The following is a 13,953-nucleotide window of genomic DNA, read 5'->3' on the forward strand; positions in this document are numbered from 1 at the left end:
GTCAAAGCCTGCACTCGTCACGCCAGCCTGGCTGTGTGGTGGGCAGTCTGTGTCTAGCCGCAGACGACACTGTGGCATCTCCACGGAAGATTTATCCTCTACACCTTCAATAATTCAATAATGCCTCCTCTCCTTCTCCCCTACTCCTTTTCCTCTCCTCTTCTACTCTCCTCTCATCTTCTGCACTACTCCTCTTCCTCTCCTACTCGTCTCCTCACATCTCATCTCCTACTCTCCGCTTCTCCTCTTCCTCTCTGGCTGTGAGTGTTGGTAGAGAGCAGGCCTAAATGCCACCAGGCCTCAGACTGACCCGCTATTTCTCCTTGTTCTTAGTAAAGGCATGATGGACTGGCGCTGAGGACTGCAGGTTTTACGGGAGAACACGTAGTCCGTCATCCAACACTAGCCTGTGTGTGTGTGTGTGTGTGTGTGTGTGTGTGTGTGTGTGTGTGTGTGTGTGTGTGTGTGTGTGTGTGTCTGTGTGTGTCTGTGCTGTGGTTGACCTGAGTGATGGGTGGTGACCCCCTGCCTGGCGCCTGCACTCCTCTCTCCCACCTTATAGACTTAATAGGAGCTTTCATAGCCGTGTCATGTGGCTTGTGTTATTTACCGTCGCCGCCGTGTGTCTGTACTGTACCCCGGGTTACACATTCATAGTGAGCGAGCGGCGTTCACTTAGTAATTGTACGTGTAAGAAGTCACATGAGGTAGGGTTGCACTCATTGTCCGTTGATATGATCATCGGAGTGTTAAAAGCTCAAGGTTTGTATTTGTGGGAGCCATTTGACTAGGTTAGCCACTACTGTGTTCGTTAGCCACCAAACGGAATAGAATGGGCTGAAACAGCGATGGGACTACCTGAGCCTTTCTTTGTCCAAAGTTTTGAAACAGTGTCCCCTAATGAATACGACCCGGGCGTTTTGATGTGACGTGTAACAAATGAAGGAACCGGTTTTGCATCTGTTCCGTCAAAGTTTTACTGCCGGTCACTAAGGTGAAGGCTGAAATGGGAGGGTTATCGCTGTCAGTATTAATCGATTGGATTTGATTGAGTGCGATTTTGAACGTCCCTCATTTCTCTGAGTTGATGGGTTGTTTCCTTCCCTGTGGTAAACATTGTAATCAGTGTGGATCTCCCACTCGGTCTCTGCCATGCTAGGACCCAGGTTAAGTGCAGTTGCAGGCTATTATACATCATTAGGGTAAGTAAGACTCGGCCGCGGGGAGAAGAGAAATGGAGGGCTCGGATGGTTCATTCCTCATCGGCTGCATGGAGCTGAGGGAGGGACGGAGAGGCAGGAATAAGGCCTGATATCATGCACAATCGGACGCTCACACGCAAGCAAATACGTGTACGCATGCACACACACACAGCCACATAGTCACAAATCACTGTGCCAAAAAGACACTTTATAGGGGTTAAAATACCCTGATCACTCCCACACACCAGCCAGTCGACAACACTACCCTACACTCTACGTGGGAAGACCAGAGTTGAAACTGGGACTTCTGGGATTTCTCTGTCTTTCTGTGTCTTTTTAGAATTAGTCCCATATCAGAGCAGCAACCTCCAGTTGGGCTTGTAAAGTGTGGACTAGATTTGGGGGCCAATGGAACCTTCTCTCGTCTTGCAGAGGAGAAAGCAAAGTGAGAAGTGCTAGATAAAGGAGAGCAGGAGAAATAGTCATTGTTCTCATTACGGAGGAACAAATATAAATCAGTTTAGCTCAAACAGAGGAGAGAGCGGTGTTGAAAGACACTGTAGTTACTGCAACGAAGGCCACTTCCTCCCTCCGCCCGGAATTAAAACCCCAGGCCGGACGGCGCAGTGGAACCGATCACATTTGAATGCTAATTTCGAGAAAGGACAGTTGGATGAATAGATATGCTCTTCTCTCTGAAGAAAGGAATTGGCCGCATTAGAGATTGGAGTTTTAAATGCAATTTAAAGAAGAAAAAAACACAAAAAAAGAGGAGATACTTCCCCAATGTTTTTAAATTAAAGCCAGAAAGGGCATTACCAGGAGAGCATATTTTTCTACAGGCAATTTCAAGGTCAATGCACCCTGAACATCCTCCCTGAAAGTTCCCCTATGTATGTTCTGGAATTGTGTTCTTGTATTCAACTTCTTTAATTGGCTCTGTAGTGGCTGCGCAGACACGCACGCACGCACGTGCTTGTTCGTGCGCACACACATACATTTAATGTACACACACACACACACACACACACACATAGAGATCCACTAGCAGGGGAGAGAAGAGCTGGTCTGGTTTGTCTCTCTGGGCTGGTTGACAGCTGTGTGTGAAGTCCTCTGAATCTACCCACACTGTCATCTGTTCACATGAGATCTACACACACACACACACACACACACACACACACACACACACACACACGCGCACGCACACGCACACAGGCAAATACATGTTATTGACTGGAGTCCATATCCAAAACCTGCAGTACCTTGAAAGGACAGAGATTGAAATTCAGGTGGCAGCAAACTGCAAAAGCGACAAAGAGTGAAGAGGAGAGAGGGAGAAGAAGACGAGCTGCGGAAGAGGCAGAGAGGACAGGGCGAAGAGGAGCGATTTTGCGCGCGAGAAAGAAAGAGTGAGAACGAAGGAGAAAGAGAGAGAGAGAGAGCTGGTTTACATAACACCGGAGATCGTCTTCGGCATGCGTCAGCCGCCGAGAGGCATCAATCACTCCATCTGTGTAAAATCACAAGCTGACTCCGATATTGCTAAATATTTATACTGTCAGATACACACAGGCAGTGCAGCTGAATGAGGGGCATTAATTAGGCCTGTCAGCCTGCAGATGGAGATTAGAGGGAAACCTCCCACCATGGTCGACTCGCACCGTCTCCCTAGCTCTATATTTAGCCCCTTCACCATGATAAATATCTCCGTAATGCCTCTGTTAGGTAAATACTGGGTAAATACGACCAGGGATGATCTGGAGGTAACGTAAACAGAACGTTGTGTAGTCGAGAGGTGACAACAGGGATGTAACGCAGTAGGTTTGGGTTTGGTCAGGCCTGTTGCCTCGACTTTGCTAGGCCTTGCGCTACCAAATGTTTCTGTCTTTCGGTCTCTGTCTGTGTTTCTCTCTTTCTCTCTGTCTTTCTCTTTATTTATTTCTCTCTCTTTCTTTCGCTCCTCTCTTTCTCTTCGTCTATCTTCTTCGGGTTTAGACGTGAAGCAAGCGGCTCATATTTTTTGATTACTCACAGAGGGCGGAATATTTCATCTGTCTGACTATCTGACTTTCAGATTATAGTAGCCCCCACACTCACCCCCTCTCTCTCTCTCGCTCTCTCGCTCTCTCTGAAGCAACACAGCAAAGCAACAAAGAAATAGAACACTTTCCCGCTTAATTACAGTGGAAACCTCCATGTTGATTCGTCGACAAAAAATCTGCTTCAAATTCATAATGAATCGTTGAGTCGTGGGGGAGTGTGAGGGATAGAGAGGGGACAGGGATGGAGGGAGGAATGGCGAGAGGTCAGAGAAAGGGAAACGCATGTAATTATCTTCAGAACGTAGCCATCACCAGTAAATCTATGGAGCCGTCTGACATGGCTAATTAAGGAAGCAATCAAAGGTCCACCTCCCGAGAGTTGGATAGTGCGAGGTAGAGAGGTGTAATGGGGAGAGTGAGAGAAGGGCAGGAAGGAGAGTGGAGGAGTGACTGAGGCAGTCTGTTCTGTTGTGCTCTTTGTGATGATTCCGTGTGTCAGTCCTCTGAGCGGAGGCTCATGCAGGCCTAACTAACCCCAGCTCCTTTATCGAGCTTCGATCTGACGCTCACTAGCACACATATTGTAAATCAGTGTGCTATGCCCCATTGGAAGGGTGTGTGTGTGCGTGAGTGTGTGTATGTTCGTGTACAGTTGAAGTCGGAAGTTTACATACACTTATGTTGGAGTCATTAAAACTCGTTTTTCAACCACTCCACAAATGTCTTGTTAACAGACTATAGTTTTGGCAAGTTGGTTAGGACATCTACATTGTGCATGACACAAGTAATTTTTCCAACAATTGTTTACAGACAGATTATTTCACTTATAATTCAGTGTATCACAATTCCAGTGGGTCAGAAGTTTACATACACTAAGTTGACTGTGCCTTTAAACAGATTGGAAAATTCCAGAAAATGATGTCATGGCTTTAGAAGCTTCTGATAGGCTAATTGACATCATTTGAGTCAATTGGAGGTGTACATGTGGATGTATTTCAAGGCCTACCTTCAAACACAGTGCCTCTTTTGACATCATGGGAAAATCAAAAGAAATCAGCCAAGACCTCAGAAAAAGAATTGTAGACCTCCACAAGTCTGGTTCATCCTTGGGAGCAATCAAACGCCTGAAGGTACCACGTTCATCTGTACAAACAATAGTACACAAGTATAAACACCATGGGACCACGCAGCCGTCATACCGCTCAGGAAGGAGACGCATTCTGTCTCCTAGAGATGAACGTACTTTGGTGCGAAAAGTGCAAATCAATCCCAGAACAACACAAGGACCTTGTGAAGATGCTGGAGGAAACAGGTACAAAAGTATCTATATCCGCAGTAAAACGAGTCCTATATCGACATACCTGAAAGGCCGCTCAGCAAGGAAGAAGCTACCCGAAACGTTTGACCCAAGTTAAACAATTTAAAGGCAATGCTACTTATACTAATTGAGTGTATGTAAACTTCTGACCAAATGGGAATGTGATGAAAGAAATAAAAGCTGAAATAAATTCCTGTATCTTTGTAGTGACTAAGTGTATTACTACACTATCCAAGGTGTTATTAATAACTTTACCATGCTCAAAGGGATATTCAATGTCTGCTTTTAAAATGGTTACCCATCTACCAATAGGTGCTCTTCTTTGCAATGCATCGGAAAAGCTCCCTGGTCTTTGTGGTTGAATCTGGGTTTGAAATTAATGTAGGAGAATATAACACATTAGATCTGGTAAAAGAGCCTGAGATAGCAATGGGGTCAAACTGTAGAGCCCAGTTCCTACATTTTAATATAAAAATTGATTTTATCAAACAAAACTATGCTACATTTTATCTCTGGGACCCTCAGGATGACAAATCAGAGCAAGATTACTGAATGTAACTTCATTATTTACCTTCAGAGGTGAATGTATCAAACCAGTTACCGTGGTAAGTGTTTTGTTGTTGTGCACTATCCTCAAACCATAGCCTGGTATTTTTTCTATAATAGCTACTGTAAATTGGACACTGCAGTTAGATTAACAAGAATGTAAGCTTTCTGCCCATATAAGACATGTCTATGTCCCTGGAAAGTTGGCTGATGTTTACAATGTTTTCTAGTCACATTATTGCATATTGAGCAACAACCGTCCCGATTTGGGGACACCGATCCTGTAGAGGTTTTAAACACTGTTATTGCACACAGTCCATGCAACTTAATATGTGACATTATTACTCCTGAACTTATTTAGGCTTGCCATAACAAAGGGTTTGGATACTTATTTACTCAAGACATTTCAGCTTTTCATTTTTAATTAATTTGTACAACAAAAAAAATCTAAAAACATATGAAATTATGGAGTATTGTGTGCAGGACAGTGACACAAAATCCGAATTTTATCAATTTGAAATTCAGGATGTAACACAACAAAATGTGAAAGAAATTAATGGGGTGTGAATACTTTCTGAAGGCACTGTAAATGGCATGTTATAGTCACCAAATACTTTTGGTTTTTGCTACTGGCTATTTTCCTATTATTCTGACATTTCACATTCTTAAAAATAAAGTGGTGATCCTAACTGACCTAAGACAGGACATTTTTACTAGGATTAAATGTCAGGAATTGTGAAAAACTGAGTTTAAATGTATTTGGCTAAGGTGTATGTAAACTTCCGACTTCAACTGTATGTGTGCTTTCTCAGCGGTGCTCTGTAATAGAAACCATGATGACTTATGGGGTACATGTATAATGTAACGGCAACTCAGCTAGAAAGCAGCTTGGACCTTGGTTGTAATTCACCCAATAGTCAGTGCTCTGAGAAATATGTGTGTCTCTGTGTGTCTGGGATTCCTCTGGCTGACTCGTCCAGTCCTCGCCTAATTCCTGGGTGGTCAGATACGGAAGGTGAATGAGACAAAGGGTCGTACGCTTCCCCACAAAAAAAACTCACCTTTATGAAGGGTTAACCCCTCCCCTCCACCCTCCCTCCACATTCTCCCCACCCTCCGTAACCTGGTGGCAGAGGCGTGGGTGACCAGGGGGTCAGCCAGTCTTGGCCAGGGGAAAGTCAGCAGAAAAGGAGCTGAGTGCAGGGAGGAGAGAGGAGGACAGTGACCTGGCTGTATGCACTGTGAGTGACCAACACGGAACCAAAACCTGGTTGTATGCCTTCTTCCTTTAACTGGCAGCCCTATGCCCTATTTATACTGTACATCCTTAAAGGCCCACTCTGTGATTTTTATGATTATTTTTGATTATTTAAATGAATGATTGAAACCCATTGATTCTTGAAGAATGTAACATATGTGCCTCTCTTGAGCTACATGTTGACTATACGGTTGACCTAGAAAGATCAGCGCGCCCATGTATGGCTGTTTGTCCTTGAGGTGTGTACTGTGCTGTGTGTCTCCATCCTTCTCTCTCCTCCTTATCCTTCTCTCATCTTTCTCTCCTCCTCATCCCCCTAGTGTCAATCTCGCCCTGGTGTAATTGCTTGTTTTTTGGTCACCAGGCCAGTCCCCCTTCTCTCTCCCCTGGCGTTGATTCATAGAGCTTGTAAAGGTGACAGTGGTCCCTCTCAGTCCCTTTCAGCTCGAACAAAGCAGGTGACAAAAACACATCCCTAGACGGGCTGTGGGGGTCTTCCTTCTTCTAACCCTTCCCCATGTCCCCCTCCCCCCTCTAGTCCCCCAGCCCAGCCCCCACAGCCCATCCATGGTGACCTGGATACATGCTCTCTCTGACACTTGAACTACTTAGCTGTGTCACCTTCAAAAGCCCCGACAGCGCCACCGACACCCATCCTGATTGTGCGTCAGCTGTAAAACGGCCTCACAAATCAAATACCCACAGGTTCATATCTCGGATTTTACGGAATCGGCGCGTAAAAGGATTGTAAAGGATTCTGTTTGAAAGCAATTGATCTTGAAGCCCATGTGTTTGTCACAGTGTTGTCATTGTGCCATCATGTTTGATTCAGTATAATTGACTGGGCTGGCTTATGCTCATGTCCAATCCAGGTTCGACTGTCCACTGTGTCCAGGTTGATTCGTATTCACTCTAAATGCTTGTATGTTCAGTTCAGTGTTAAAGCAGTTCAGACAATGTTAAGGTTGACTTGTGTAATTGATTGGTGGGGGCTGCATGTCGGTGTTAAGGTTACTTCCTCTAACTGCTGGTAAGTGGCGTCTGACCGCTTCCCAGGCTTGACACTTAGAACCCCCCCTCCTCTACCCAACACCGCAGGCTGTGCTGGCTGGGGGCATTGATCCACTGATCAATATATAGCTGCATCTGTAGTGTACACTACACTGAAGACTCCAAGCTGTTGGTTGTATGGTAATAGGGTAGGCAAAAGGCATCCGCATGCTTCCCAGCCAAAACAGCTCGGAACAGTTTGGGCATATATTATGACAAAAAAAAGGTTAACGTTATTGGTCGTTTTGGATTTTTTTATTTTTTTTTCAGCGGTTCGGGCGCACACAATTTTTTTTTCCTCGAAGCAAGCTGAAGTCGGTGATTGGTCAACTTTAGAAATTCTTCACTGGTGCCTGTTGTCATTCGACGAGAGACCACTCGTCCTCATGCACATTTTGTTCACTCGAGAAATACTGCACCAAACAGTACCTAGTTAGACGAAAAATTGCCTGACTAAGATCTCTTCGGCAAAACATTTCAAAATGAATGACAGATTTCTTGAATGATCTTCGATTCATTCGGACTATTTTGAGGAAGTGTATACTGCCTACGGCATCTCGAAATGGACAAACCATACTACTTTCTCGTTTTCCAAGGTCTTTAATAAGTATGCGAGCACACTGTATGTGCATGTGTGTCTGTCTGACTGACTGTCTGTCGTTTTGTCCGTCTTGCATTCTCCTGCGTTGCTGACGCTATAATTCTCTTATTCTTTATTTTCTCCCCATTCCATCTCTGTTGTGGCTTTTCCCTCATTCTCTGTAGGGAGGCCAACTCTCGTCTGGAGAAATGACATCAGAGCCTCCCTTCCATCGCTCCCCTTCTTTCTTCTTTATCTTGTTCTCGCCGGAGCCTCCATCTTGTTTGGAATCACTGCAACTAATGCAGTGTGCCTCCCTCTGTCCTCACGACTCGCTGTTAAAGGAATCGGTCACTCAGAACACTCAAAACACATATTAAAACACGCATCAGCCTCTCGCCGGTGCCAAATCACGCTGTTCAAATGTTGTTCTTCCACCGGGAGCGCGGGGACAAGTGAAGAGATGGGATGTGCAACATTAACTTGATTCGCGGCGGCGGCGACTGAGCGACACCCCATAAACCTCAGCGGGCAGGCAGGCTGCTGCCTAGGCCCAGCAGACAGCACCCCACGGATAATGTGACACACGCTAGCGATGCCTCCTATAGCCCGCCACACACATAAGCGCAGACATACACACACACACACACACACACACTCGCGTACACATACACACTCGTTTTATGGTAATGTGTAAAAACATCACAGCAGTGAGTTATTGTCCCCTCCTGTCGGCCTCTCGGCTCTTAGCAGTTCAGCGTCGGCATAATCCGTTAGCAGTGGCCAGTGGGTCTCTGTAAACAGATAACCTCTGCTGTCCTAAATGTCAACCTCCCGTACAGAGGGACTGGCGCCCTAGCCTTCGCAGTGCTTGTTCAATAGACTGTCCATAGTGTTTCCGACTAAGGTTTTAAATGTGTTCACTCTGAATTGTGGAGATTTGCTATTTGCTATGTTTCCTATTGTGTCATCATACTTCTCATGAAAGGAGTTGAATATTTGTTCCTACTTGCTATATAGCCTACCTACCGTGTTCTTCAGGAGATTAGGGAGATTTTGTATTTCATTTTAGAAATGTATTGCTACAGGTTTGTGCTTAAATACATTATTCAATCCATCCAGAGAGTGAGGGAAATAGAAAGACAAAGAGAGAGGGGAAGAGAGAGATGAGAGAAAGACAGACCGAGAAAGACATGAAAGAGGGAAACAGTGGCAGGATATAGGCTTGACTCTGATAAACGAAGACGCCTTCTCAAGGAGTGGACGACTGATACATCTCTCTGTGATGGGGCTCTCCTCTTCTCTTCTCCTCTCCTCTTCTTCTCTCCTCTGTCTGGAATGAAACCGGCATCGCTTGGCCACAGTCATCTACACTTATATTTTACATGTCATCTGCGGGTAACGCACAAAGTATCACTCCCCCCCCCCCCAACAATTTCCCATGGGGGGGGTTGTGTAAAGATGGGGGCTATTTTGTTAAGGCATATCAGTGGAGGATGGAGATGGACTGTTGTTTGGCAGAGGGTGATGGGAGTAGTGATTATGAAGAACTGACCACTGGTCAGTTTGCTGACACACAGACACACTAGCGTTGGTTACACTAGTCACTGGGATTGTCCTCGATCTTGCTTAGGTGTAGTTGACGATGCTGTAGCTACAGTATGTTCACTGTTAGTACACTGGTCATCATAGGTCATTTTGTAGCTTTGCCATCAAATGGTCAACCTGCCTGGTAAAATAATAGTTAAATCAAATAAAAACCGAAATGACAATGAGAAATAAATGATTGATGAGTTTATTGTTGCGTGTGTGAAGCAAACCTGGGTCAGATTCTTTCAAATACCTTGTTCTCTGATTTACATTTAGTTCGGTACAATGGAACCAAGCACACCTGCCTAGAAAATATTTGACCCAGGTTTGGTGTGTGTGTGTGTGTGTGTGTGTGTGTGTGTGTGTGTGTGTGTGTGTGTGTGTGTGTGTGTGTGTGTGTGTGTGTGTGTGTGTGTGTGTGTGTGTGTGTGTGCCTGTTCCTCTCCAAATCCTTTTCTCTGGATAGATTATGCATGTCTGAATCCTCTGAGCTGCTCTCAGCCTTAAACAATGCCATTTCTAACACCATTCCCATTGCCTTGGCAACTCCATAGCAACCTGTGGTCTGCCAGGGCATGGTGTGGATCAATTAGCACCATCTGACGTCTCACCACTTCTTGTCGCCCATTTGAATATCTTGATATTCTGTCTTGTTTTTTTTTCTGAAGAAATGAATTTGTGTGTTTATTTTTTTAACAAATATGCGCGCTTGATTATTTTTCATATCAAGTTAATGGAGTATTTATATATCTATATTTTTTTTAATGTTATGCTCTGTCTGCTAGTACGTCAACTTTGCCAGTGCCCTGCAGAAGTTGATTTAAAAAGGAATAAAGAAAAAATAGAGCGACAACATGTCCCTGGCCAATAGAATGAATGGACATTAAAAAGAAAGGAGGACCGAGGCATAAAAATGCCTTTATTTGTATGACATGTTCAATGGAACAAACATTCTAAATCTGAAGTGTTTTGACTGCATGACTGTCAGGGAGTACAAAGACATGATAGTACAATGTTTTCTTTTGAACAAAACATTTTCCCATCAACCCTGATTGAAGACACCGAGGGCGGGGTTACAGAATAGTCAATAGTCATTGGACGACACCTAGTATCTTTTTTCTACAAGAATGAATGGTCATTGGTCCTAATAACTAAAATGTCCACTGACGTCATACAGCTTTGCCATTAACGCTGCTCCATATCTCTGTGTTTTTCCCAGGTATCGTGTCCAAGTCGTTCGAGTGTCGTCTGAAGGGCCAGGGAGCCACATTCGTGGAGGTTGACACAGGGTTTGACGGGGCCTTCCCGGTGAGGAGGGTGGGCTCTATGGAGGGGCTGGAGGGCCAGGAGGGTGTCCAGCAGGTGATCATCATCCAGGGTTACGGCGGTGGGGAGATGGCCTTCGACCAGGCCCTGGAAGAGTCAGCCGCTGCCACCCTGCGGGACCTGGCCATGGCGGGCCAGGTGGCTGAGGTGCTCCACATCACCGAGGACGGCCAGGTCATCTCCTCGGGGAGGGAGGTGTCTGCAGGCGGGGCCCATCACCTGGCCGGAGGCACCACCCAGTACGTCCTGCTGGAGTCCGGCGGGTCTGCAGCCGTAGGTGGAGGGGCGACGCACCACCACATGGTGTCGGAGTCATCCACGGCTCTGGATGCCCTCCTCAGTGCCGTCAGCGAGATGGGCCAGCAGGAAGAGGACAGCCAAGAGGTCATGACCCAGGAAGTTGTGTCAGAGGTCGTGGAGGAAGAGGAGGAGATGGAGGTGAAGATGGAGGAGGAGGTGTGGGAGGAGCAGCAGGTGCAGGATGAGCAGGTGGTCCAGGATGTTCTGCAGTTTGCAGCCAGCCATCTGATGAAGGAGGGGCTGACACAGGTGATCGTCAACGATGAAGGGACCCACTACATCGTGACGGAGCTGGATGACAACACCCTCCAGGTGGAGGGGACCATGTACACCCAGCACCAGGAAGGGGAGGACGACCAGCAGAGCGAGGGAGTTTCAGAGGGCCAGGCTGGGGAGAGGATGGTCTACTACCTGGATGGAGCTCCACACAATGTGGTTCTGGAGAAGGTGGAGGTGGACTAGTCAGTGACTGTGGCGAGAATCTCAATTGGATTTCCTTGATTTCTCGAGTCCTTGGATAAGGAGTAATAGGGGAGTGACCTCTGTCTGATCTTTTCATCCATTGGGTTGGAGAAGGAGGCGAGGGGAGAGGATGCAATAAATCAAGGAAATACAATTGAGACTTTCCCTGTGTGAAGACCAAATGTCCAGCTTAAAGCCCCTAAGAGTCTTCCTCTTTGTCTCTTTCATTGAAAATGTAATGTTTATTTTGTATTTTTTACATAGCTTTATCTCCATTTTGCAACGATGAACTCAGGATAACATTCACATCTATGGAGTTATAGTGAGGTTCAAAGGCTTTGGTGCTAACATTATTTAACATTTGCATAATTTTATGGCCAATGCCAGAATTACCACTTGTTTTTGGAGTCATGACTGGAAGACTGGAAATACATAGGCTATTTTCAAAAATAATACATTTAAGATTACATAATGGGAAATGTTCCCGTTACCTAGAAAGACTTACAATCTTTAAGTTACATGGTTTGGTTTTATTGAAAGTTGGAGAATAATAGCAGCTTTATTTTTCAGTTTGATATGGTTTTACTAAAAGGAAATTTGAACCCAAAAACAATATTTTGGTATTTGTTTAATTAGTCCATTGTTGGTTTTGCATGTCAGCAATCCATTTTCAACATATATAATTTTCTAAATACAGAAATACCAGCGGTATGATGCAAAAGGCAGCATCATTTTGCATCATACCAGCCCGTATTTCTATGTTTTGAAAGTTATATATCTTGAAAACTTGTTTGCTGATATGCAAAACATTTCTGTACTATATCAACAATGGACTACTGAAACAAATACCAAAATATTGTTTTTGGGTGGAGTTTTCCTTTAAGTAGTGAATTAGTTTGCAAATTGTAAGTTAAATAATTATTTTTTGTTTGTTTATTTAAAAAGGTACACTAAAAGGTCAGTTTTGATAACAGACCTATTAATACCTTGCTGAATCTAGGACCAATAGCATTTTTGACATCGAAAATATCCAGGCTGCTGATTGGTCTAAATCCAGGGACAGTCCACTGATTGGCTTTTTTTTCCAGCTATTGCTCAATATGGTCAGGATGCTGATTGGTCTGAATCCAGGGGCAGTCCACCTGTTTTTCAGGATGTTCTGAAAATGTCACAGCGCTGACATTGTTTTGCATCATTAATAAGTTCTCTCATAGTGAGTGTCCTTTGACCGACAAATAGACCAAATGAATTGGATTGTCACAGAAACATGCTTTGACAGAATAGCGTGAAGAGATGACACAACATTTAGTGAGTTTCTGATAATCATAATTCAATTAACGTTGATAAGTATTTTTCTCCATTGGTTTCACTGCTCTCGGTTATTGTAAATATATGTTTCTGTAAATGAAATTGTAATGAGACTTGCGTTTGACTAATGACAATAAAGCTCAGTCTTCATTTTGGAGGGTTGCTATTTCACCTCAAGTTTTCTATGACGGGGATACAATCTCCTATTCACATCAACCACATGAACCTACATGCATCAACTGACATAGGAGCTTTGACCAAGTGCGTTTCCAATCACCATCATCATGATCATCACCGTTGTCATTATCACCGTCATTACCGTCATCGTGATCACCATCATCCTAATCATAAATCCGCCTCTCCCTCGGTCAGCCCCCCTGTTCTCTCCCTCCATTGTGTTGAACGCACACATTCTTTTTCCCTACAGTATTCAAGAGCTGGGAGAGGGAATCAATATTCACTTAGGGCCGTAGTACAGCCTGGGTCTCTGATTGAGTGAGTGGGAGCCAAGAATGACGGCTATGAACACAATGACGAAGACTGGCTTTCACACAGGGGCCATCAGGAGATCATCCGTTTAATGTAACACAGCCAGGTGTGTGTGTGTGTGTGTGTGTGTGTGTGTGTCAGCGAGAGAGAGAGAGAGAGAGAGAGAGAGAGAGAGAGAGAGTTGTGGGCTGGCTGAGGGGAGTGGATTACAGCTGGATTGAGTGAGTGAGGTGAGCAGAAGAGCAGCAGCAGAGAACCCCCACCCCCCATAACCACTGTCGGAAGGTGAGCATGTCATTTCACATGGCATACTGTATCTCTCTGCTACACAGAACTATAGCAGCCCTGCCTCAGATAAAACGTGCAATCCTAGCTGTCTCCTTTCACGCTTTCTCCTCCCAGTTAACACACAGTTAACACAATGATATGGCGTGAATCGCCACGGTGTGTGGGTTTCTACGTGTGTATCGCTGTGCGCG

General features: G+C 44.9%; 1 protein-coding gene across 2 annotated transcripts in view; it reads left to right on the forward strand.

Annotated features, from left to right (window-relative positions):
* LOC106583495 (zinc finger protein 407) overlaps positions 1-13,140 on the forward strand; it is a 174,645-nt gene extending 161,505 nt beyond the window's left edge. For both annotated transcript variants that reach the window (XM_014167742.2, XM_014167750.2), the window contains exon 9: positions 10,809-13,140. In XM_014167742.2, coding sequence (XP_014023217.2) covers positions 10,809-11,677 — 869 coding nt within the window. In that variant the 3' untranslated portion in view covers positions 11,678-13,140. The remainder of the gene's footprint in view (positions 1-10,808) is intronic.
* Positions 13,141-13,953: the final 813 nt, after the last annotated feature.

This window comes from Salmo salar, chromosome ssa02 (genome assembly GCF_905237065.1).
Source record: "Salmo salar chromosome ssa02, Ssal_v3.1, whole genome shotgun sequence".
Lineage (NCBI taxonomy): Eukaryota > Metazoa > Chordata > Actinopteri > Salmoniformes > Salmonidae > Salmo > Salmo salar.